The sequence below is a fragment of the Syngnathoides biaculeatus genome, chromosome 2 (genome assembly GCF_019802595.1).
Source record: "Syngnathoides biaculeatus isolate LvHL_M chromosome 2, ASM1980259v1, whole genome shotgun sequence".
NCBI lineage: Eukaryota > Metazoa > Chordata > Actinopteri > Syngnathiformes > Syngnathidae > Syngnathoides > Syngnathoides biaculeatus.
The window spans coordinates 43,151,700-43,178,005 of NC_084641.1; the positions used below are offsets into that span (position 1 = coordinate 43,151,700).

The 26,306-nt window shown below is 45.8% G+C and overlaps 2 protein-coding genes across 21 annotated transcripts in view; both read left to right on the plus strand.

The window, feature by feature from the left end:
• lama5 (laminin, alpha 5) overlaps positions 1–26,306 on the plus strand; it is a 377,096-nt gene that overhangs the window by 44,170 nt on the left and 306,620 nt on the right. For 19 of the 20 annotated variants that reach the window (XR_009793010.1, XR_009793011.1, XR_009793012.1 and 16 more), the window contains exons 3-6: positions 3,786–3,903; positions 12,524–12,642; positions 13,683–13,853; positions 24,778–24,875. Coding sequence is in view for 17 of the 20 variants with exons in the window: in XM_061806903.1 (XP_061662887.1) it covers positions 3,786–3,903; positions 12,524–12,642; positions 13,683–13,853; positions 24,778–24,875 (506 nt within the window). In the remaining 3 variants the exon portion in view is untranslated. Of the gene's footprint in view, positions 1–2,834; positions 2,934–3,785; positions 3,904–12,523; positions 12,643–13,682; positions 13,854–24,777; positions 24,876–26,306 lie in introns of those variants that run through there. The other variant, XM_061806884.1, reaches the window with a different exon arrangement.
• On the plus strand, positions 7,013–9,881 carry LOC133493508 (uncharacterized). The gene is made up of 6 exons (XM_061806948.1): positions 7,013–7,238; positions 7,342–7,484; positions 7,593–7,704; positions 7,836–7,934; positions 8,040–8,149; positions 9,289–9,881. The coding sequence occupies exons 2-6, from the start codon at positions 7,401–7,403 to the stop codon at positions 9,586–9,588; spliced, it is 705 nt and encodes a 234-aa protein (XP_061662932.1). The 5' UTR covers positions 7,013–7,238; positions 7,342–7,400; the 3' UTR covers positions 9,589–9,881.

Here is a 26,306-nt window from a genome sequence, read left to right on the forward strand (position 1 = left end):
AGACTTGGTGGTGGAACCCCAAAATACAGGAAGTCATCCAAGGAAAAAGATTAGCGAAGAAGTGGGACATGGAGAGGACTAAGGAGAGGCGGAAGGAATAAATTGAGATACGACATAGGGTAAAGGTAGAGCTGACGAAGGCTAAACAAGAGACATATGACGACATGTACACTAGGTTCAATACGAAAGAGGGAGAAAAGGCTCTTTACAGGTTGCCAAGACACGGAAAGAGATGGGAAGGATGTACACCAAGTAAAGGTGATTAAGGATAGCGATGGAAATATATTGACTTGTGCCAGTAGTGTTTTAAGTAATTGGAAAGACTACTTTGAGAAGTTAATGAATGAAGAGAATGGGAGAGAAGGTTGAGTTGAAGACGCAAGCGTGAATGACCAGGAAGTGACAATGATTAGTAAGGGGGAAGTTAGAAAGGCACTGAACAGAATGAAAAATGGAAAGGCAGTTGGTCCTGATGACACACCAGTGGAGGTATGGAAGCAATTTGGAGAGGTGGCTGTGGAGTTTTTGACCAACTTTTTCAATAGAATACTAGCAGGACAGAAGATCCCAGAAGAATGACAGAAAAGTGTGCTAGTCCCCATTTTTAAGAACAAAGGTGATGTTCAGAGCTGTGTAAACTGTAGAGGAATAAAGATGATGAGCCACACAATTAAGTTATGGGAAAGCGTAGTGGAGTCTAGACTCAGGAAAGAAGTAAGTATCTGTGAGCAACAGCATGGTTTTATGGCTAGAAAGAGTACCACAGATGTGTTATTTGCCTTGAGGATTCTCGTGGAATAGTACAGAGAAGGTCAGAAGGAGTTACATTGTGTCTTTGTAGACCCAGAGAAAGCCTATGACAGAGTACCAAGAGAGGAACTGTGGTAATGCATGCGCAAGTCTGGTGTACCGGACAAATGTTAGAATAGTACAGGACATGTATGAGGGCATCAGAACAGCGGTGAGTTGTGCCCTTGATGTGTCAGAAGAATTTAAGGTGGAGGTGGGACTGCATCAAGGATCCGCGCTAAGCTCCTTCCTGTTTGCGGTAGGAATGGATCGACTGACAGAGAAGATTAGACTGGAATCCCCTTGGACTATGATGTTCGCAGATGATATTGTGATCTGCAGTGAAAACGGAGAAGGCGGAGGAACAATTAGACAGATGGAGGCACGCACTGGAAAGGAAAGGAATGAAGATTAGCCAATGTAAAACAGAATATATGTGTATGAATGTGAGGGGCAGAGCAGGAGGAGTGAAGCTTCAGGGAGAAGAGATTGCAACGGTGGATGACTTCAAATACTTGGGGTCAACAATAGAGAGCAATGGGGAGTGTGGTAAAGAAGTAAAGAAACTGGTCCAAGCAGGCTGGAACAGTTGGCGGAAGGTGTCTGGTGTTCTATGCGACAGAAGAATCTCCGCTAGGATGAAAGGCAAAGTTTATAAATTAGTGGTGAGGCCGGCCATGATGTACGTAGAGACGGTGGCACTGAAGAAAGAACAGGAAGCAGAACTTGAGGTAGCAGAAATGAAATTAGTTGGATAAAGATGACACGCTGTGGCGACCCCTAACGGGACAAGCCGAAAGGAAAAGAATATATATATATATGATCTTCGCCTGGAAGGCGGAACTTCATCAGCTTGGTGGAATGGCAAAGGAGCGGTGGATTTGGGTGTCACTTGGATGGCCAGTGGTCACGACGATTCCACCACCACCTGTTGTTGTTCCGCTCTTGCTGATTCGTGGGTAGATGACCATGTCAAAGGTGTCCCATCCTTCCTCCAGTCGTTGAAGGGCCTACTTCTTGTCGCCTTCTACATCTCTTGACTTACTCTCCAACCAGGGTGGGAGAAATTCTGGCTGCTGGGGGGGATTTGATGCCCCAAAGATGGATTTCTGGTCTTTTTGGTTCATTGTTTCCCTTCTTTATGTGCAATGTGAAGCCGCGGGTTTGAGGGGGCAAGCCGTTTCGACTTTTCGATCGCAATGCGGCCCTAAAAGTCCCTAAAAACGGATCGAGCGGACGGAGCGAGCGGACGGAGCGAGCGAGCGGACGGAGCGAGCGGACGGAGCGAGCGGACGGAGCGAGCGAGCGGACGGAGCGAGCGGACGGAGCGAGCGAGCGGACGGAGCGAGCGAGCGGACGGAGCGAGCGAGCGGACGGAGCGAGCGAGCGGACGGAGCGAGCGAGCGGACGGAGCGAGCGAGCGGACGGAGCGAGCGGACGGAGCGAGCGGACGGAGCGAGCGGACGGAGCGAGCGGACGGAGCGAGCGGACGGAGCGAGCGAGCGGGCGGAGCGAGCGGGCGGAGCGGGCGGAGCGAGCGGCGGAGCGAGCGGGCGGAGCGAGCGGGCGGAGCGAGCGGACGGAGCGAGCGGGCGGAGCGAGCGGGCGGAGCGAGCGGGCGGAGCGAGCGACGGAGCGAGCGAGCGGGCGGAGCGAGCGGCGGAGCGAGCGGGCGGAGCGAGCGGCGAGCGAGCGGACGGAGCGAGCGAGCGGGCGGAGCGAGCGGCGGAGCGAGCGAGCGGGCGGAGCGAGGCGGACGGAGCGAGCGGCGGAGCGAGCGGACGGAGCGAGCGGACGGAGCGAGCGAGCGGAGCGGACGGAGCGAGCGGGCGGAGCGAGCGAGCGGAGCGGACGGAGCGGGCGGAGCGGACGGAGCGAGCGGGCGGAGCGGACGGAGCGAGCGGGCGGAGCGGACGGAGCGAGCGGCGGAGCGGACGGAGCGAGCGGGCGGAGCGGACGGAGCGAGCGGGCGAGCGAGCGGGCGGAGCGAGCGAGCGGAGCGAGCGAGCGAGCGGAGCGGACGGAGCGAGCGAGCGGAGCGGACGGAGCGAGCGAGCGAGCGACCGACCGACCGACCGATATGCAAACTGGTCACGGTCCAGCGTAGAGGGGAGTGAAGGCTGAAGTACTTCATAATGATGGGAGTGAGTGCAATAGGGTATTAGTCATTGTAGCAGGAGGGAGATGGCTTCTGTTGGGTTGGTAAAAGAATGATGGCTTGGCTCAGTGAGGTGTTGAAAATGTCTGTGAGGATATCTGTGAGCTCATCTGCAGTCTCTCACTACACCGCAGTGATGTTGTTTTAAGGATATCATTTTTTGTATTTTTTATTTTACAGATTCTTCCAAAAGTTCAGACAACCTCTATCTCAATGAAGAAAAGTTACATAAATGAGAGTACTGCCATTAAGTTTCTGGAAACTGTGGCTGTGCCACAGACTGACTGCTGAAACAGTGGATGAACTTTTAGACAATTTCACTTCAAAAATCTCAAATGCCGTCAATGATATTGCTCCTGTTAAAACTGAGACCATCCTGAGGCGATCTACAACTCCATGAATGAGGACAATGATGGGTAGATGCCTCCCATGTTTTTTTTCAATTTCATTCAGGAAAATGGATGATGACTTTTGGGCCTCAGTCTGCCCAAAAACTCAATTTTAGCAAGTTTTTGTACCCTAGTGAAATGTATGGATTGACACGGTCTACACCACAGTACCCCCAAAACCAATCTGCTGGGCCGTCTGGAAAGTTGCATAAAACTAGTGTAACTCACCGATACAAAATTTAGTGGACAATTTAACATGACAAATTAAATGAGTTGAACTTTTAACTCCCGTGGAACAGATTAAGTCAGCTCTGATTGATGACATTGCGGTATCAACAATGTTTGGAACATCTACAGCCACCGGAGCCAGCCAGCCGCACAGCCATCAGAGCTGTCGGGATGAGGATGATGTCATTAACAATGTTACTTATATGTATTCATGTCTACAGCTCTTCCATGTGGCCTACATCCTCATCAAGTTTGCCAACTCCCCTCGTCCAGACCTGTGGGTTCTGGAAAGGTCCGTGGACTTTGGGCAGACATATCATCCATGGCAGTACTTTGCCTGTGAGTACAAATGGCGTCAGCATATCGGTGTTTGTTTTATCAGAATCAGATTTATTGGCCAGGTTTGTATCAGCACACAAAGAATTTGTCTCCTGCAGTCTGTGCCGCCCTTGTACAACATTCATCTTGAGTACTAAGAAGAAGAAAAAACTAACAATCACAAAGAACAGTAGACATTCAATTAATAGGATCATATTCCTTATAAGAGCCACAGTTGGGCAGATGCAGTCAAATAGCATTTAGAGCTACTAGTGTCAACGGCCTACACTATGTAAAGCTTATACAATTCACCTTTATAGACCAGTCCAATGACAATTGTGCAAAAGGAGCAGTTAAAGTGATGAATTTTGTGATAGTCTACAGCCACTGGGTCCCAGACAGTACCGGGCTATCGACCATTTTGTACCGGGCTGCAAAGAATGTATAATAAATGATGAAATTGTTTTTTCTTCCGGGTGTCTTATTTTGAAAGACAACCACTTCCACTAACTGGTCGTAGGGTGGCAGTTGCAATCTTATCTGGAAAGGAGAGCTTAATGTCCAGATCTGCCAGTAGCTTCCAGTCTCGTGCACTCCCCAGCTGTCCGCTGTCTGGTGACTCTCCCCCTCCCAAACAAATAGCCTTGGTTGCCAGTTGGCTGACAAGGGTGGAAGGGCGTCTACCCTCATCTTCTGGTTCTCCAGAACACCAGCGAGACACTTCAGCACTTGGTTGTGCCTCGAAGTGTAATGGCCTTGACTAAGACTGGTCTTGCATCCAAACAGGATGTTCTTCAGCGTTGCAGGACTTGGGGTATAACAGGCAATTGGGGTCTTTGGCATACAGCTGGTTTAGGTTTTTTGGGAGGCGATAAGACGTCATATACAGCTCTGATGGTAAAGCTTGCCCTGAATTCCTCCATCTCGCACAGGCTTTTCCAGGTGATCTTCCTTGCATCCACTCCTTCCCAGGCCAACCACTGCGCAACTTTTTTCTTCCTCTCCGTATGTACGGATGACATACCTCCTGGACCACTAGCTTGCATCTCTCTGCAGTCGTGGCTTTGCTCCAGCACAAGGCCGCTCCTTCCCTCCTGCACTCAACCAATGATGTCGTTGTACTTGAGTGCTGCCTTTGCCTGTTCAGTTGCAGCTAGTGGAATCCACTTCCTCCCAGTTGCTAGGATGGGGGCAGTCTGCGCTACAAGTGGATCGATGGAATCCAGTAGCATCATTTCCAGTCTGACTTTGACACACTTGTACTCCTCTGCCAACTGGAAATGGGCAGGTGTAACATCCCCTTACCATAGAGCCCAATGCTGCTGAGGCACCTGGGAAGGCCAAGCCACTTCTTCACAAACGAGTTGACCAGTCTCTCAAGCTTTTCCACCTTTGAGAGCAGCATTTCAAAGAAGGTTAGTGGCCAAGGGAGTCGAGGAAGTAACCGGTACTGCAAGCAAATATCCATCCATCCATCGATCCATCATCCATTTTCTGAACCGCTTATCCTCACAAGGGTCGTGGGAGTGCTGTAGCTTATCCCAGCATTTATCAGGAAGCAGACAGGGTAGACCCTGAACTGGTTGCCAGCCAATCGCAGAGCACGTGGAGACAACAGTTGCACTCTCAATCACACCTAGGAGCAATTTAGAGTCTTCCATTAATGTATGTTTTGGAAATGTGGGAGGAAACCAGAGTGCCCGGAGAAAACCCACGCAGGCATGAGAACATGCACGTGGCACAGTGTGTAATGTTTTATGCCGACGAGTTGGGTGAGTGATACATAAGTGCGCGATGTCATGGAAGAGAAATGTCTATTTGCCCATTTGTATCGCATCAGACTTTTAAGACAGGGCACTGGGTTCCATTACAAGCCAAGTCAAATGAATACACCCACTCACTTATAAAGACTACAATGATATTACCCGTGATTCTTTCTCTAAAAAGTACTTACCCTGCTTTACTTGTGCAATACGATTCCACAGTTTTATCCTGTTGGATTTCAATATGAAGTTTGTGACGCGTCAAACTTTTTTTTCATCAATCGCCAACATTTCACTGTAATTCTGACATTGCGTCCTGCTCTGTCCAAAATCTTAATTCCATGTATTGCGTGAAATAGTTGAGACCTCTCTGTAAAACTCTCTTGGACAAGTCTGACACATTTGGCTAAAAACATGCCCCAGTATTATCTGGAATACGCGATAGAGGATCCAGTTCAAACATGTTCTGTTCAATCGCCATTTTGGAAAGATTGTGGGGCAAGGCAACTGTAGCTAAGGGGAGCGGAGCTGAAGTTTGCCAGTCGGAAAGGTCCATCCCGGCCCCGCCTATGTGGAGCTTGCATGTTCTCCCCATGCTTGCGTGGGTTTTATCCGGGCACTCCGATTTCCTCCCACATCTCAATAACATGCACCATTAATTAGACACTCTTAAATTACCCCGAGGTATGATTGTGAGCGCGACTGTTTGTCTCTATGTGCCCTGTGATTGCCTGGCAACCAGTTCAGGGTGGACCCCGCCTCTTGCCCGCTGACAGCTGGGATAGGCTCCAGCACTCCCCGCAACCCTCGTGAGGATAAGGAGCAAAGAAATTAGATGGATGTTTACATTTTTGCTGTAATCAAAGGATTATGCCATTATCATTTTTCCAGATTGACAAATGTAACAGATGAAAGACCAGCTGCAGTTGCAATAACAGACCCAATGACTCAAGACTGAAGACTGGGTACCCTGAAATAATTAGCGCCAACTACACGTTACACGTTTGACATAGTTTCTAGGAAGGACACCCCCCACTGAAATATGACTGGCTGCTGCGTTGCGGGAAGGGCAGGCAACACAGATGTAATGAGATCACCATCCAAAACATGTATCATCTTCTTTTCCTTTCGGATTGTCCCGTAAGGGGTCGCCACAGGGCCATGTTAGCCTATCTCCTGCATCTTCCTCTCCAACACCAACTGCCCTCATGTCTTCGCTCACAACATCCATCAACCTTCACTGTTGTCTTCCTCTCGCTCTTTTGCCTGGCAGCTCCATCCTGAGCACCCTTTTATAAATATACTCATTCTCTCACCTCTGCACAGGTCCAAATCATTGATGTTTTCTCTCTCGAACTTTGGTTCCAAAACGTCTGTCATGCTCCTGGCTTCCTGCCCGGGCTGGGCGTGGCCAACCAATCAGTAGACACACACCTGCGCCTCATGAATGTTAATGACACTCAGTACATATAGGACCCGGGGGACGACAAGTCCTCTGCCAGATCGTTGCCTTTGATGCCTTGTTCCCGCACTCCCGTTTGCCTGACGTCTACCTTCCATGTACAGACCCACGCCTGTCCCATGACCATACTCGTAAGCCTGCCGTTACGATAACCTCTGCTTGTTTGGACTGTCTGCCTGATCCCCGACCTTGGACCGAATAAAGGTTTCCTCTGTACTGCCTGCTTGTCTCTAGAGTCGTGCATTTGGGTCCACCCTCGAGCCCCGTTTGTGACAGAACGATCTGGCCACAAGATGGACCCAGCTGACTCAGAAGCTATCTGCTGCTCACTGCAAATCCATGGCAGAGGCCTGGTTGAGCAGGAGGCTGGTCTCCAGGTAACCAATCAGATGTCAAACCTTTCCTCGCCTAGTGCGATCTCAATTTTGAACTGCTGGCGTCCGCCTTTCCCACGGACCGCTCCTTCGTCATTTCCCACATGACAGGAAGGGCGGAGGCATGGGCCACGGCAGAATGGAGTCATAACTCAGACTTGTCGTTTCTGGACGTCATTCGTCTGCGCACTCATCCAAGTTTTCCAGTATGCAGCGCCGGAACGTAAGGCGGCAGCTTCACTCATGACGCTTCGCCAGGGCCGTCGTCGCATCTCGGAATACACGATCGAGTTCAGGATCCGCGCCCCCGAGAGTTGATGGAATGAGGAGGCCCTGCACTACGCCTTTTTCCAGGGACTCTCTTCGCAAATCCGTGGACTCCTCATTGCCGTGGATCTCCTCCATTCGCTGGACGCGCTCATCGTGTTGGCCCTCAAGGTCGACCAGCGACTGGTAATGCATGAGCAAATACACGCGATAACTGAGGGGGAGACAGAGGTGTCCAGTCTGAACGCTGCCCGGCCGCCCATGCTACCCTCCACCGCTGAACCCATGCAGGTGGAGGGTCTCGACGGGAGGGGCGCTGTTTCTACTGCGGGCGTCTAGGACACTTGATCGCCTGCTCCCCGGTTCGACCAAAGCACCCCGGCATCAGAATCTCCACTCCGGTGAGTGTTCGGTATACCGCGGCGGAGTCAGAGAGGTCGCTTCTTCACCTCACCCTGGGAACGGACTCCCGTTCATTTACTGTGACTGCGTTCGTTGACTCCGGGTCGGATGCAAACCTGATAAATCCCCGCATGGTCGAGGCATTGGGGGCAGGAACCTTCCCCACGCAACGGCTTCATAATGCCTACGCCGCGAACAGCAAGCTTCTTTGTCGGGTCACACACCGCACTCAGACGTTACGTATGGGCTTTCCGGACGCTTCACTCGGAGTGTATTAGCTTTCATGTATTTGACGCACGTAGCCTCGACATCATCTTGGGCAGCCCGTGGCGCAAAGAGCATAACCTGCACATAGACTGGGCCACGGGTCAGATAAAGACATGGGGAGAGGACTGTTGCAGACGTTTCGCTGCCCAGGAAGACGGGAAGATTCAAGTTGCGCCGGTGTGGCAAGCAGAATCTAGTACCGCCTAACCGCGGTGCCCTCCCGCTATCATGACTTGAAGGAGGTGTTTTCGGAGACTAGGGCGAATCCCTGCTGCCACATCAGCCATCTGACTGTGCCATTTACCTCCTCCCAGGCACCTCACCACCTAGAGGGAAATTGTATTCCTTAACAGGATCTCTGCCCGGTGTGTGCGGCCAATAAGACGTCTCGCGTGTGGCCTGTTGGGGAGTTGCGGCCTCTGTCCGTTCCTTTCCACCCGTGGTCGCACATTGCCCTGGACTTTGTCACCGGCTTACCGCCCTCCCAGGGGAACACAGTGGTGCTGTCTATAGTGGACCGGTTTTTTTAAGATGGGCCACTTCGTGCCGGTCCCGAAGATCCCTTCGGCCAAGCAGACAGCCCAGCTGTTATTAGACAAGGTCGTTCGTTACCACGGGTTTCCCCGGGACATCGTTTCGGACAGAGCCCCTCAATTCGTCGCCCGCTTCTAGAAGGAATTCTGCACCCTCATCGGCGCCTCGGCGACTCTGACATTGGGCCATCACCCGGAGTCCAACGGCCAGACAGAGAGGGTCAATCAAGACCTGGAGACCGGACTTCGCTGCTTGGTGTCCACGGATCAGAGCACGTGGAGTTATCACCTCAAATGGGTAGAGTATGCTCATAATTCTCTGCCTTCCGCTTCGACAGGTATGGTTCCACTCCACGTCATGCACGGCTATCCTCCCTCTCTGTTTCCTTCATTGGCCACGGACTCTGCGGTGCCGTCAGCCCTGGCGGTGGTACGACGATGCAAAGGAACCTGGCAGACAGCTCGGAGGACGCTGCTACGTATGGGCAGCGTCTACAAGTCCGCAATGGACCACAAGAGGAGAGTTGCACCAGAGCTCAAGGTGGGACAGCGTGTGTGGGTCTCCACCAAAGATCTGCCGATGCGGATGGAATCTTGCAAACTCGCTCCCAGGTTCGTTGGTCCTTTCCCGGTCATGAAGATTATTAACCCGGTTGCCGTATCACTCAAGTTACCCAGGTCGATGAGGGTTCGGACGACGTTCCACATTACCAGACTGCACCCGACTCGTCCTTCTCCACTGGTTCCTCCGGCCAAGCCCCCCCTCCACATGGTGGACGGCGGCCCGGTGTATACTGTGCACCGGCTGCTTTCCTCCCGCCGCAGAGGAAGGGGGGTCCAGTACCTAGTGAACTGGGAGGGATATGAACTGGAGGAGCGCTCCTGGATCCCCTCCCATTTCAACGTAGACTCCTCCCTCATCAGGGACTTTCATGCGGCCCATCCTGATGCTCCTGGGCCGTCCGGAGCCAGCCGTTGCGGGGTGGGGGTAGGGGGGGGTTGACGTGGACTGTCATGCTCCTGGCTTCCAGCCCGGGCTGGGCGTGGGCAGCCAATCAGTAGACACACACCTGCGCCTCATGAACGTTAATGACACGCAGTACATATAGGACCCGGGAACGACTAGTCCTCCGCCACATCGTTGCCTTTGATGCCTCGTTCCCCCACTCCCGTTTGCCTGATGTCTACCTTCCGTGTACCGACCCATGCCTGTCCCCTGACCACCCTCGTAAGCCTGCTGTTACGATTACCTCTGCTTGTTTGGACTGTCTGCCTGATCCCCGACCTTGGACCTTGCTTGTCTCTGGAGTCGTGCATTTGGGTTCGCCCTCGAGCCCCGTTCGTGACAACATCCAACTTTGGCTGTCCCTCTAATGAGCTAATTTCTAGAGACAACCTCAACAGCTTCATTTCTGCCACCTCCAGCTCTGCTTCCAGTTGTCTCTTCAGTGCCACCATATCTAATCCGTAGATCATGGCCGGCCTCACCACTGGATAATAAACTTTGCCCTTTATCCTAGCAGAGAATCTTCTGTCACATAACACACCAGACACCTTTTGCCGGCTGTTCCAACCTGCTTGGACCAGTTTCTTCCCTTCCTTACCACACTCACCATTGCTCTGGATTGTTGACCCCAAGTATTTGAAGTCGTCCACCCTCGCGAGCTCTTCTCCCTGGAGCTTCACTCTTTTTCTCCACCCCTCGTATTCCTGCACATGTATTCTGTCTTCTTCTTATTCTTTTCCTTTCGGCTTGTCCCGGTTGAGGTCGCCACAGCGTGTCATCTTTTTCCATCTTAGACTATCTCCTGCATCTTCCTCTCTAACCAGACTCTGTGTCATTCTGCCCAAAGAACCATCCGAATATTCTACATTAATTACAGCCACAGGTTCAAATCTGTATCAGTATTACTCCGTCATCCTGATCAACCGATACTGCTATTTCTTCATCAGATGAGGAAAAATGGTGTCCCGTGTCAAAGAGCCTTTGTTGCGGCACGTAACACATCACATCTGCACATGTAGGTCATGTGACTCGCGATAATGGCAGCACCCCTGAAAATTCGTAATTGTCGATAAAAATAATATCAAAACACTATTAAATGAGACAGGATTTAACATCACATTGTCAAAATAGGTTACATATTACGTGACCAATTGGATACACTATTCATGCAAAGCACTGAATTTCTCCTTGAAATTTTTCCGTCACACCTCAGCCACACCTCACCACTGTTCTGCTGCCCTCATACATGTCCTGCACTATTCTAACATATTTCTCTACCACACCACACTTATGCATGCAGTACCGCAGTTCATCTCTTGATATTGTGTCATAGGGTTTCTCTAGATCCACAAAGACACAATGTAGCTTCTTGCGTCATTTAGACATTAAAACTCAGTCATGCTGATAAGCCGATGATTTTCTTCAGCGAAAACGTGCCGAATATAGCTGACAATCGTCCTGCTTTGTGAAAGTTGCTTCAGTAAACTGTTAGGATCAAAACTGTTAGTGGACCAAATTGCTCAGTGAAAAAAAAAAAAAAAACCCACACCATAGCAGATTTTTTTAAATTTTGTTTTGTAAGTTAAAGGGTTTCATATATTGTGCTCCTGAGTTAATGTTGCTGAACGGAATTTGAAGTTATTATTTATTGATTTTATTTCATTTTACCTTTAACTCTGAAGTCGTGCAATAAGTTAGGCAAAAATGTTTAGTTTAAACAAGGATTCTTTTTTATTCAAGGCAAATTGATGTGCTAAAAATCTATTCCGTTACAGATGCTACATGTTACAATGCTAATAAAATTATTCTTTGTTGTAATTTCAATTAGATTTCTTTCTAATTTATTCTTGTTTTCTTTAATGTTTTTTTAGGACACAGGCAGCACTGTGGAGCAGCTGTAAAGCATTGGCCTCACAGTTCTGAGGGTTCGATCCCAGCCCGCCTGTGTGGAGTTTGCATGTTCTCCCCGTGCCTGCATGGGTTTTCTCTGGGCACTCCGATTCACTCCTACATTCCAAAAACATGCAACATTAATTGGACACTCTAAGTTGTGTGTGATTGTGTGTACGGCTTTTTGTCTCTATGTGCTCTGCGATTATCTGGCAACCAGTTCAGGGTGTACCCTGCTTCCTGCCCGTTGATGGCTGGGATAGGCTCCAGCACTCCCGCGACCCTCGTGAGGATAAGCAGCTATGAAAATGGATGGTTGGATAGATGGATGGATAATAAGGATACAATCTTCTGCAGAACTGTTCATATAACAATTTTATAGACAGAGGATAATATTTATAGTCGCAGCGGATACTGGGGGGGGGGTCGAGTGAATTGTTTTTGTCTTGCAAGGGGGGGGCGTGACAAATAATGGAGAAGCAATGCTTTACAGGGAGATCGAACAAACACAGACAAATACACACACACAGGTACACTTACAGTGGCTTTCAGATGCTTTGGTTTTCCAGTTGTTGAACTCTCCCTTTCACCTCTTCCAAAACTTCAATTTTTGGCTTGTAATTGCAACAGTCAGACACTTCATTAATGTGTGTTTGTGTGCTTCTTCTTCTTCCAAGCTTCCAAGCAAGACTGCATCGAACACTTCGGACAGAAAACCATTGAGAGGATCTACAATGACAACGACATCGTTTGCACAACTGAATATTCCCGAATTGTTCCTTTGGAAAATGGGGAGGTAACATATTTATCTGTTCACTGATATCATTAAACACTTTTCAGATCAAGCACGAGACCTCTACCAAGGCAAAAGCTCATTTGGACCCATTTTCCAGGGCCATATAAAACTCCAGATAGAGGGGTAGTCTATAATATATATTAATATTTATAATATTGTGTGTGTGTGTGTGTATAATAATATCAGAATATTTGTAAATTATTTATTTAAAGTATATATACATTTTTTGGGACAGGGTTAGGGCATTCGGCCTGAAAACTGTTCCAAACAAGTATAAGCATTTCGCTGTGGTGACCCCGTTTTGTGTATATATATTTTTTTTGTATATATACTTTTTTTTTTTTTATATGCGTGGCATGGTGGGTAATAACCAGTTCAGGGTGTACCCTGCCTACTGCCAGATAGGCTGGGATCGGCTCCAGCCATCCCATGACCCTCATGAGCATCAGCAGCTCAACATTGTGGAGTACTTCAACACTCATCATCTTTAAAGTTGCTGCCTATTTCTTTTTGCTGTATAATAATCTCACGTCTTGTCGTGGTTGATTTATGGTCGAGACAATGCATTGTAGTTTTTTTTTTTTAAATAGGTAATTATTCTGTAGTCCGTCATTTACTCAGCTCCACATCTCTGATAAAGTTAGCCAAAATGGCTCATTATTTTAATATGGCAGCAATGATTCACATGCGTTGAGATTGTGTGGATGGTAAAGTCAGGTGGACAGATAAAATACCTGCACCTGTCTCGAGTATACCATTTTTGCATTGCTTAGCATATATAAAACTTGCAAATTGCTGATATAATAATCAATTGATCGCCTCTGGTAGATATCATTTACATGCATTTTTTTTGCAGGGTTAACAGTTGAATTTTTCATACTTTTTAAAATGTTTGTGGAAATTATTTCATGACCTATTGGAGGATTAATATGGACAGACAACTTAGTGGAACAAACTATTTGTTATATTCTGTTTTTAAAATTTTAATGCCTATATTTGTTTTATACTGTATTTTCTCTTTAAAAAAAAATCCTTCCCAGATTGTAGTGTCGCTGGTGAACGGGCGTCCTGGAGCGATGAACTTCTCCTACTCCCCTGTGCTACGTGACTTCACCAAGGCCACTAACATCCGCCTGCGCTTCCTACGCACCAATACGCTGCTTGGACATCTGATGGGGAAAGCCCTGCGAGATCCCACTGTCACACGCAGGGTACAGACACCAGTTCTAAGCAGCAAGGGCAGGAGACTAAACTAGCATTCTGTATTGTCACTGTCCTTCTCACCAAATATGACAAATATGGATGCACTCAAACACACTATAGCAGTCGCACAAGATCCAAATAATTCTTTTGTCCACAAAATAGCGGATTTGTGGCACAATAACTATCATGACACACAAGCACTTGCTAATGTCACTTGGCTGACGAAAAATAGTTTTTGAAATGACTGCAGATAGAAGACATTTTTTTTCATGATAAGGGAAAGAACATGTTTTTAATTTTAATGATTCAAGGAAACTTGTTTTTGAAACGAGAGTTCATTTCATTTCATTCATCAATTCAATGACACTTTTTATTTTTTGTTAAGAAGGCTTCAACGACAGCACTGTTGGAGAAGTAGTACATTTGCCTTACTTCAGTACATACAGCCTGGGTTCATTTACCACTCATTGACAATGTAAATGTACAGTGGGTATGGAAAGTATAAAGTATGACCCCCTTAAATTGTCAGCCAAATGTATTCAGACTCCTTGCTCAATATTGAATAGAAGCACCATTTGAAGCTAATACAGCTGTGAGTCTTTCTTGAAATGATGCAACAGTTTTTCACACCTGGATTTGAGGATCCTCTGCCATTGGTCCTTGTTGAGCGTCTCCACTTCTGTCAGATTTGATGGTGATCATTGGTGGACAGCCATTTAATGGACTCTCCAGAGCTGCTCAATTGGTTTTAAGTCAGTGCCCTGGCTGGGCCATTCAAGAACAGTCATGGAGTTGTTCTGAAACCACACGTTCTCTATTTTAGCTGTGTGCTTAGCCTTGTTGTCTTGTTGGAAGATGAACATTTGGCCCAGTCTGAGGTCCTGAGCACATTGGAGAAAGTGCAGAGAAACACTAGTTATATTTGTGAGACCGAGAAGGAAAGCACACCTTTTTCCAGCTGCACTCAACTAATCCAACCATTTTATTACATTTATCTGAGTTTGGGTCACGGGGGCGGTAACTTTAGTAGGGAAGCCTGACTTCCCTCTCAATAGCTAGTTCCTCCAGCTCTTCCCTGGGGGATTCCGAGACATTCCCCTTCAAGCTGAGAGACAAGTCTTTCCACCGTGTCCTGGGGCATCCCCAGGGTCTCTAAGGGAGAGCCCGAACACCAAGTGGAGGACACTAATTTTGGGTGCTTGTAGTTGGGATCTTGTTCTATCGTTCATGACCCACAGTTCGTAACCATCAGTAAGGGAAGGAACGTAGATCGACCGTTGAGGTGAACATGAGACATGAAGTTGACACCCCGCACTTCGACGCACTTGGCCCATGTTCCCACAGGAACGGGAGGACAAGGAGACAACACATATAGTACGTTGTGGCACTCTGACATTAAGTGGAGTGTCAATAAGGATATTGGAGAAAAGACTGGACAGCTGTGTCTAGCATGGTGGCGTTAATCTAATTAGCCACCCCCCCCAGACAGACCCCGCAACCCAGGTGTCCAATGGCCATTTGAAAGGGACACTATTTGGGCCGCTAGTTGGGGACAATGAATGGATCAAGAGTGACACATCCAGGCAAAGGAGCGCCATGGCAAACGCAGAATTTTCTCACGTGGGGAGAACATAAGATAAAACAAAACACAAAAATATAATATTTTGAACACGAGAATGAACACCTGCGGCACGGTGGGGCAGCTGGAAAGTATTGGCCTCACAGTTTTGAGATCTTGGGTTCGATCCCAGCCCTCCCTGTGTGGAGTTTGCATGTTCTCCCCGTGCCTGCATGGATTTTCTCCGGGCACTCCGGTTTCCTCCCGCATCCCAAAAGCATGCAACATTAATTGGACACTCTTAAATTGCCCCTAGGTGTGATTGTGAGTGCGGCTGTTTCTCTCTTTGTGCCCTGCAGTTGGCTGCCAACCAGTTCAGGGTGTACCCTGCCTCCTGCACGTTGACAGTTGGGATAGGCTCCAGCAACCCTTGTTTGGATAAGTGGCAAAGAAAATGGATGGATGGATAGAATGAACACCACTGGTGACTGGATTGCTGCAAACTTGAATGTCTGATGTTGAATCTGTGTTAATTGTGCCAACATAGGAAAGCAAAGAAGCACAAATGTTACTGCAAACAGTGAGATAATCGTGGCAATTCGTAGCCACATAACACATGATCATTCGACCGTTTATTCATAATCGCAAACCTAATAATTCATATTTCTATCAAATATCTGTCTATAAATCGGCTCGTTTAAACCAAAATCATCTTAAGATGAAACGCAAGGATCAAACGAGCCATGGTCTGACCCCCGTTTCAAGCTCAGGTGTGACAACACCTATTGTGGCCTCCTTCAGGGATAGAAAGGCACGAACGCCATGCTTGGGTCGGTCTCTTGCTGTTCCTGGTCGATGCGCTGCGTTTTTGGGTCTGTTGAGAATCCCCTCAGATCTCCCCAATTAAAGCTATACGGTCAGACCCTCAGCAAGGAGACAAGAACCCATCAAAGAGCAGCTTCAACAGCCGACCATATCTACCTGTGCTTGAAGCAGAAAGAAACCCAGCCGCTTCACACTCACCCACCAACAACTCCAGTGAGACCTGGAGATCACGGCCCAATGAAGCCAACAGAACCATAATATCTGTAAAAGCGATGCAATACTGAGGCCATCTAAACCTCGGCTGCGCCTATAATTTCTGTCCATGAATGTTATAAACAAACAATGTTAGCCAAGTGGAATCAATCTCATATGGATGCTGAAGAAAAAGCCTGGGTGTTGCAGGACATCAATGAGATCATGGGAAAAAACCTCTGGACGGCTTCAAGGACATTTTGGTTGACCATCTGGTGTCTCAGGAGGCGGATGACCTCAACTCGTGACATGAGTCGGTAGGGAGAGTACTTCGATGACCTCAATTCCAACGATACGTGAGTAACCAGAGTCTGGGGTCTCTCAGGCGGGCTGTCCTTTCTCTGGGGTTGAGGTGGTTAAACCAAGCTCCTCAGTGGCAGGGGCAAGGGGTGGATTAGATTCACTTGAAGTTCCTAAAGGATCTGGATGTTGTGGGGCTGACAAGGTTGACATCCCTCTGCAACATCATTTGACATTTTAGCCTCTAAACCAGAGGTGGGAAAACTCCAGCCCTTGGGCCAAATGCGGCCCGTTGTTGTTTTTAATCTGGCCCGCCGAAGATTGGTAGAGAATTAAGGTTTGATCTCATTCCATTTTCACTTGTAATGACAGGCATTTCAACACGAGGTAGCAGAGTTGATTTAGTGGACCGCGAGCCATTTCTTGTTATCAGTCTTTTTCCACTGGTCAGATCAGAACCCATCTACAACAATGTTAAAGAAAAGAACAGTCGACACTGACTGCTAAGTGTTTATGAAAGAATGGACGCCTAAATTCTTTTTTTACTGAAGTCTGGTCCAAGGCTGTATGTCTGATTTGTCAAGAAACCGTTGCAGTTTAAAAAGAATGCAACATTTGCCGTCACTTTCCTATTCAGCATGGTAATAACGCCAGATAACTTTCCGTACAAGAACGTACGGCTACTGCTGACAAGTTGGTAGCGAGCTTGCAGGCTCAGCAAAGCACCTTTATTGGACCATCTTCCATCCAAGAAGCAAGCACGATGACAAGTTATTTACTGGTATTCAAACTAGCAAAGGCCAGCAAGCCTTTCTCCGAAGGGGAGTTTCTTCAAGAATGCAAGATAGAGATAGCAAGCATTTTATGTCCTGAGAACAAGAACAAATTTGAAAAAAATAGCTTTTCACGAAGATCAGTGACTCGCCGTATTGAAGTAATTAACGAACACTAAATTGGCAAGTTAAACAAAAAAGCTGAGTCATTTACATTGTATTCTTTGGCACTGGACAAAAGCAATGATATCAAGGACACAGCTCTGCTTTTAATTTTTATAACTATCAGCTATATAACGCAAATAAATTATTAAAAAAATCAAACATTGTGATTTCTGGATTTTTCTTTTTAGATTACCTCTCACACTGGACATTCACCTACGATGAAAATTTCAGACCCTCCATGATTTCTAAGTCGGAGAACTTGCAATATAGCAGGGTGTTCAAATACTTGTTTTCTTCACTGTATCCATCCAATTTCTTCTATGCTTATCCTCACAAGGGTTGCGGGCGAGTGCTGGAGCCTATCCCAGCTGTCAACGGGCAGGAGGGAGGGTACAGCCTGAAGTGGTTGCCAACCAATTGCAGGTCACATAGAGACAAAGAGCTGCACTCACAATCAAACCTAGGGACAATTTAGAGTGTCCAATTAATGTTGCATGTTTCCCAGCCTTTCCTATGTGGAGTTTCTATGTTGTCACCATGCCTGCGTGGTTTTCCTCCGGGCACTCCAGTTTCCTCCTACATCTTAAAAACATGCAACATTAATTGGACACTCTAAATTGTCCCGACATGTGATTGTGAGTACAGCTGTTTGTGTCTTTGTGCCCTGCAATTGGCTGGGAACCAGTTCAGGGTGTACCCTGCCTCCTGCCCGTTGACAGCTGGGATAGGCTCCAGCAATCCCCGCGACTAAGAAAATTGATGGATGGGGATATATATGTATATGTCCAGGGGAAGTAGCTTCAGCAGGGATACCCAGACTTCCCTTTCCCCAGCCACTTCTTACAACTCTTCAGGAGGAATCCCGAGGCATTCCCAAGACAGCCGAGAGACATAGTTTCACCAGTGTCATCCTCGGGGTGTCTTCCCGGTGGGACATGCCCAGAACACCTCAACAAGGAGGTGTCCGGGAGGCATCTGAATCAGATGCCCCAGCCACCTCATCTGGCTCCTCTCAATGTGGAGGAGCAATGTCTCAACACTGAGCCCCTCCCGGATGACCGAGCTTCTCCCCCTATCTCTAAGGGAGAGTCCGGTCACCCTGCAGAGGAAACTCATTTCGGCCGCTTGTATCCGGGATCTTGTTCTTTCGGTCACGACCCACAGCTCATGCCCGTAGGTGAGGGTAGGAACGTAGGCCGCCTTTCGACTGAGCTCGCTCTTTACCGCAATGGAGTAATAAAAAGTTTGCGTCACTGGAGAAACTGCACCGATCCGTCTGCCAATCCAGAGGGACTGTCCCCATTGTCCACGCGATGTTCCCGAGGCGTGTCAACCAGGACAGCCCCACATCATCCAGAGCCTTTAGGAACTCCGGGCAAATCTCATTCACCCCCAGGGCCCTCCCACCAAAGAGCTTTTTAACCACTTCACTCAACCCCAGAGATAGAAGAGCCCGCCTCATAGCACCCAGACTCAGTTTCCTCATGGGAAGACGTGTTGGTGGAATTGAGGAGGTCTTTGAAGTATTCTCCCAACCAACTCATAACATCGCGAGTTGAGATCAGCTGCGCCCGTTCCAGATTATACACATTGTCGATGGTGCACTGCTTCGCCCTCCTAAAACGCCGGACAGTAGACCAGAATTTCCCTGAAGCTGTCCTGAAGTCGTTCTCCATGGCCTCACTGAACTCCTCCCATGCCGGGTTTTTGCCTCAGCGGTCACCGAAGCTGCATTCTGCCTTGGGAGTTTGACAGGCCATAAATGCCCAATAGGACTCCTTCTTCAGCTTGACAGCATCCCTCACTGTTGGTGCCCACCAACGTATTAGTGGCTTGCCGCCACAACAGGCACCGACCACGTTACGGCCACAGCTCCAGTCGGCGTGAAATATCGTCCTCTCTGACTCAATTTTCCCCGCCTCCTCCAGGACGTGAGCAAAGTTCTTTCGGAGGTGAGAGTTGAAATTCCTTCTGACAGGGGAATCTGCCAGCTGTTCCCAGCAGACCCTCATAATACGTTTGGTCCTGCCACGTCGGACTGGCATCTTCAGCCACCATCAGAGGCAACTCACCACCAGGTGGTGATCAGTCCCCGCCTTTGGCCATCGTCCAACTCACTTCGCACCTGACACCTCTCACAGGTGGTGAGCACATGGGAAGGGGGACCCATGTTACCCTTTCGGGCTGTGCCCAGCCGAGCCCCATGGGTCCAGGCCCGGCCACCAGGCGCTTGCCTTCGACCCCTCCTCCAGGCCTGGTTCCAGAGGGGGGCCCTGGTGACCTGCGTCCGGGCAAGGGAAACCAAGATCCAATTATGTACTCATCATAGGGGTTTTGGAGTTATACTTTCTCTGGTCCCTCACCTAGGACCTGTTTTCCATGGGTGACCCGACCAGGGGCCTGAAGCCCCAGACAACTTAGCTCCTCGGATCATCAGGACACACACACACACACACACACACACACACACACACACACACCACACACACACACACATATATATATATATAATATATATATATATATATATATATATATATATAATCATGGAGGGGTCTGAAATTTTCATCGTATGTGCGAGAAAAATGAATATTCCACAAATCACAATGTATGATTTTTTTTTTAACAATTTATTTGTGTGATAGAGCTGCAAATAAGTATTTGAACACCTGTCTTATCAGCTAGAATTCTGACCCTCAAAGACCTTTTAGTCCGCCTATCAGCTAGAATTCTGACCCTCAAAGACCTTTTAGTCCGCCTTTAAAGGTCCACCTCCAACAACTACAGGAAACGTTTGACCTCTGTAATTGCAAACAAAGGCTACTGTACCAAGTATTAACATTGGTTTTCTCAGGTGTTCAAATACTTGTTTGCAACTGTATAACATCAATAAATCGTTAAATCATATATTGTGATTTCTGGATTTTCTTTTTAGATTATCTCTCTAACAGTGGACATGCACCTACATGAAAATTTCAGACGCCATCCATGATTTCTAAGTGGGACAACTTGCTATATAGGAGGATGTTCAAATACTTATTTTCTTCACTGTATACATAGATTTTTTTTAAATGTCATTTCAAATTAGGTACTGTACCACCAAATGCATTATTGATATGACGTGCACCAACCAAGGGCTGAGCTGTACAGTGCTTGTTTAGTGAATAAACTTGTGAATACAGAATGAGTAAGTAACACTGGTTGTCACTTACGTTCCATGTTTTGTGTGGAAACTCTGTAATTATTCAATCATGATATTTAATCATTTTTAAAAATTATATTAAGATGTTTCAATTTTATTCATAACCTGACAACAGTCTAGACTAAAGGCCTTTTCATACTGGACGTGCTCAGTGTGAAAGGCCCCCTGCATCCAAGCTCAATGTCGACAACAACAGGGGTGAAACCATCCCATATTTAGAAGTGCTGACATAGCAGCCAACCATGATATAAACAGCTTTTTCCCACTGAAGAAGCAGTCACCCTTCATCCTCAGAAAAGAAAGCTGTCATTTTAAGGAGGAGCATACGAGCTGACCAAAATCAAAAGAAAATAATCGGATATGGGTTCACTCGTGAATCCTCAGAGAGTATAGGCTTGTTTGCGGGCTAAAATTTTACCAAGGTCGCTTTCAGGTATAATGTATTTCAGGTGAATTAGAAATTTTGGGACAAAGATAAAATGCATATAGTTGAGAGTCTTCCATTTTCCTCTTGCCAGTCACAATACAAGTCCTTCAAAATAGTACTCACTAATCACTGTGCCAGCCTTTTGCCCATTGAAGGAGTTTTTTTATGTCAATGTTTCAACCTGCCAGAATACAATATTTTTCCATCTGATAACGCGATGCTGAGTGTGTCTTCTGCATTAATGGAACACTGAGCAACAGACATCCTCTGTCTGCCCGAGAGCTACACCCGGCATCATGTCAAAACACGCTGACACACAATGAATGGAAAATTCAAGGGCGTCAGAGGCTTTACTAAATGCAATGTGAAAAGGCCTTATAACTCCGAATTAGCTGGAGCAAAAGACATTTCATGTGTAACATGTTCACATTCAAGGAAATATTATATGTAGCGTCCCTGTTAAACATGAATGTTAATGTCTAAAAGTTAAAAATGCACACACATGAACCAACCATATTTTTCATATACCTGATACTTCAGTGGCAACACATACTGCTACACATACACTGTAAAACCCAAAAAAAAGTTGAGCAAACTCAAAATTGTAAGGCAACATACTTCTGCAAAATTTTAAATTGGGCACCTTAACTTAACTTAATCTTTTAAGTTTTGGTTTTGAGTTTCATCAACTTTTAATTTTAAGTTTTGTTAACGTTGTCAAAGTTGCACTAACTTCTAATTTTACATTGTGATTACTTAAAACCCTGACTTCACTCAAGTTCAGTCAATAACTCTAAGTTGCGCTAACTCATCATTTTACATTGAGTTTACTTAAAACCTTTATTAAAGTCGGCAAACTTCTATAGTTGGGCTAACTTACCGTTTTACTTCGTGATAACTTGAAATGCTTTCTCCAATTCACTACTATAAGTTCTAGAAGATTGTAATTTTAAGTTCTGTTCATTTGAAGTTCTTACTTTATTCAATAAACAGTTAATCGTGGTAACTTAATTTTACCTCCAATTTCTTCTGTCAGACTAGAAAGCAGTTGATTTTCTGCAGATAAAACAGCAATAAATTCAATTCAATGTAACTGGTAGATTAATTTAAGAATAATCTAATAATTCACACCGCAATAGTTAAAGCAATAAAAAATTATTAATTCATTAGTTACGGTCACTAAACCTATCAATAATTACCCATAAAAGATGAAAAAATAATTACAGAGGTATAATCAGCATTACAAACTTTATTGCTGTATTGTAACTCTAGATACTGCCCTTCCAACAAAACAGCAATTACAACCCTATGCCATCACACTGAGTATGTGTGTGTACATGTGTGGCATCATCATTGCCAATTACTGCCAAGTAATTATTAATCCGATAAAATCGTAACAAGGCCACAGAAAGCTAGAACTTTCAGTCTCACAAGCAACTAAATAAGACCCATAACCATCCCAATCTTACAAGTTACTGTCATTGTTGCATTAGCATGGTATTGTAGCGTACGTTCTTCACCTCTGTAAAAACATTCAACTTTTCATGTACCGAAAGCCAAATAGAAGTATCGAGAACATATGAAGCTACTGATCAATAACAGTTTTAACAATGCCACAAAAAGCAATAACGTTTAAGCCTCAAAATCAAATGCTTTTTTAACGCTGGATAAAGTTATTTGTAAAGGATCAATACACAATCTTAACATGCATGGCCAAATTGCTCCAAAGTGGTGAAGATGGTAGTGTTTTAGTAGGATCGCTTTAACGTTGTGCTGGAATTTACAGAGTCTGCACTGGATTCATTCAAATCTGAAAGACAAATGTGACAATTTGCTGAAAATGAGCAAAGCAGGCAGATATAATCATTTTTGAAAAATATTGTTCATTCTCACAAGAACTTGTATATTGCAGTTGAGCTTGACAGCCCCAACTATCCTTCACTAATTTTGTATTTTGTAACAGTTTATATATAAAAGACAGTAGTCAGCATACTTACTTAGCTTAAAAGTCTGATGAAATGTTATCCTAAAGTTCAACATTTCTTAACATTAAATCAGACCAGGCTGGTTAACAAAGTCATTTAGTGGAATATATAATTCATTAAAATACTTTCTCAAAGTTTTTTTTAACACCGTGTCTCAGTGCAACTATGAAATCAATGAGAAACCAGTCAGACATAAAAATAATATATATTGACGTCGTAATTAATTTGGTAGAATATATAGATTATTTTAGATTAAATTAAATTCAAGCACACAATTATTCAAGTATTAAATAGGAAATATATACAACTACCCCAACTACATATTTTCCAAGACAGCTAATCACCTTATAGTCTGGTCTTATCAGTCAGTTTTTAACTATACAGTCTATGGTTTGACCAGGCCGGGGGTCAAGGAGGCTGAGGAGACTGCATGCTGCAGACCTTCTGCTGACCAGAGCTGACTGCACTGCAGACTATCCTTCCATGCGTTAGCGTTAGCATAAGATTTGGCTCAAGTTTCATCAATGACCAAAACGGTGCTTTGTTCATTGTTTAAAGTACTCTAATCACTTAGTGCAGTGCAGCGAATAAAAAATAATCTGGAGAAATTTACATGTTCATTCTAAAATACTTTAATCAGGTATAGGTTAAGGTTAAGGTTATAAGACGAACCTGCAATACGAACAGCTCAGGCTAATGCAGCACTGCCACAGATGAGACATTCAAAAGCCAACTCGGAAAGTTGGCTTTCCCGCCTTCTTTAACAAGGAAAGTAAAGTTAGCTGAACTAACGCCCGTAATTTTAAACTGTAACCCCAAAACACAAGTTTGAATAACTCATGAAAGTATTTTAAAGAAAGCAAGTGGCTTGTTTTGCTGGGCTAACTGAATTTTACAATTTTAATTACATTGACTGATATTTTTAAATCTGAGCAACTCTGGGCCAAAAATGTGAGTTAATTTTTTTACAGAGTACTGTAACTGTATTGTCTTTATGTTACACTGCTTATATCTTCTCAATGTCTCCACTCTAAGGATCTTTAGCTTTTTCATTTTTCATGATCTGTGTGGTCTCTGAAAACAGTTTGTGGTGCTTTTAACTTTCTTCGCTTCTGCTCAATTAACACTCATTCTGCCTACTTCATTGTTATTTGCCGTTACAGTGCAGAATTAGGACATAACATTTTTTCTTCTTTATTTTGAACTATCGACAAAAAGCAAAGGAGGAATACCCAACATTTCCCCAACCCAGTCTATGAATATTATTATATTATCGTCAGCTACTGTTCTTTTTGTGTTGTAAAGTTAACCAGAAGCATGTCGGATGTGCCTCTCTGACAAAACCCCGTACTGCAGCAAGGAACCTTCAGTAAAATGGGTCTAGAGACAGCACCGCTTCCAACTTAATGTTAGCATTTTATGTTACTGTCACTTCAATAGATTGTTGGTTCTCACCCGTTTTGTGTTGTGTGTGTATGTGCATGTGGGTGTGCGTGTGTGTGCAGTACTACTACAGTATCAAGGACATCACCATTGGTGGGCGCTGTGTGTGTAATGGACACGCTGAAGCATGTAATGCTCAGGACCTCAACGATCCACACAAGTAAGAGCACAAATGGCTTATTGAATTGAACTGAACTTTCAGAAGTTACAGTAAAATATGGAATATTAAACAATATTCTCCAAAGGGGTGGGAATGACACACTCACACACTTCATGCAGACCAACATATATACATTGACCACTCACACAGAACCAATCATACTGACCCTGTGCATGCTAACACACACCTTGAGCACTGAGACGCACATACATGCCCTCTAACACACATTATGTATGCTCTCTCGGATCGTCACACATGTTTTGCACGATTTCACACACACAAACAAACCTCGTAACCCGGTTAAAAGTTGGTACAGGTAAAATTTCTGTATAATAGAGAAGCAATTAGGTTATAGGTTTCCTTTATGGAATGTGGTGGAATATCTGTTAAACTGAGTGTGCTGACTTGATTTTCTTTTGGAGGGATTTGTATTTAAATGTGTTTGATTCATTTGTGAAAAGAAATACTTTTGTTTGCCATTTTATTGTTGAAACCATTGTTTAAGAAGGACAGGAAGTGACTTGTTGAGGAGACGCGGGAAAAAGAGAGGGGAAAAAAAGGCTAGACGGAGTGCAAGGTACGAGTGGTTGTTGGAGGGCAACAAAAGGACAAAGAAAGTGAACAGTGGACATTTATCAAAAGTTGATTGACGTGTTCGACAAGAACTGTTGAAAGTTCAACTGGGATAGTGTGTTGTTTGAGTGGACTACTCAAATCACGCCGTAACGTGGTGGAGTTAGCCGCTACCACAGGGGCTAAGTGGATGCATGGGACTTAGAATGGAAGGAATGACGTAAAAAGCCGTTAAAAGGAATTTCCTTTTCAAAGTGCCATTAAACTTGAAAGCCGTGCCCCCACGGGAGTGCCAGAACCTTAATCCAGGATTGGTTGGGTGTTGGGTTCTGACCTTAAGTAACCCAGCCTTTTCAACACTGAATTTAGACGGTGAATTTCAGTGAAATCGAGCCAGTTGAATTTCAGAGAGCGAATTGTAGTCAATTGAATTTAGACAGCGAATTGTAGCCAGTTGAATCTCAGGAAATTTTTTGGAGATGTTTACATTGAAAAGTTAAACTGAAATACAGCTATTGAAAATGTGATCACTTTGAAATAACAATGTGAATTTTACAATATAAAATTTTCCGTGGCATTTTTAATTCAAATCCTGGTGGCACATATTTACTTCCATATCATCCCAGCCGCTTCACACTGAGGCCACCAACACGGACCCAAACCCCCTCTATGCTTCAGCTGTGCATAGAGATTCTGTGTATAAAAGTTATGAACAATATCAGTGACAAAGGGCTGCTTTGGTGGAGTCAAACCCTCACGGGAAAGGAGTCCGACTTACTGCCGGTAGTGCATACCAAACTCTGACACCGGTCGTACAGGGACCCAACAGCCCTTATCAGGGTGTTCGGTCAAGGTCAG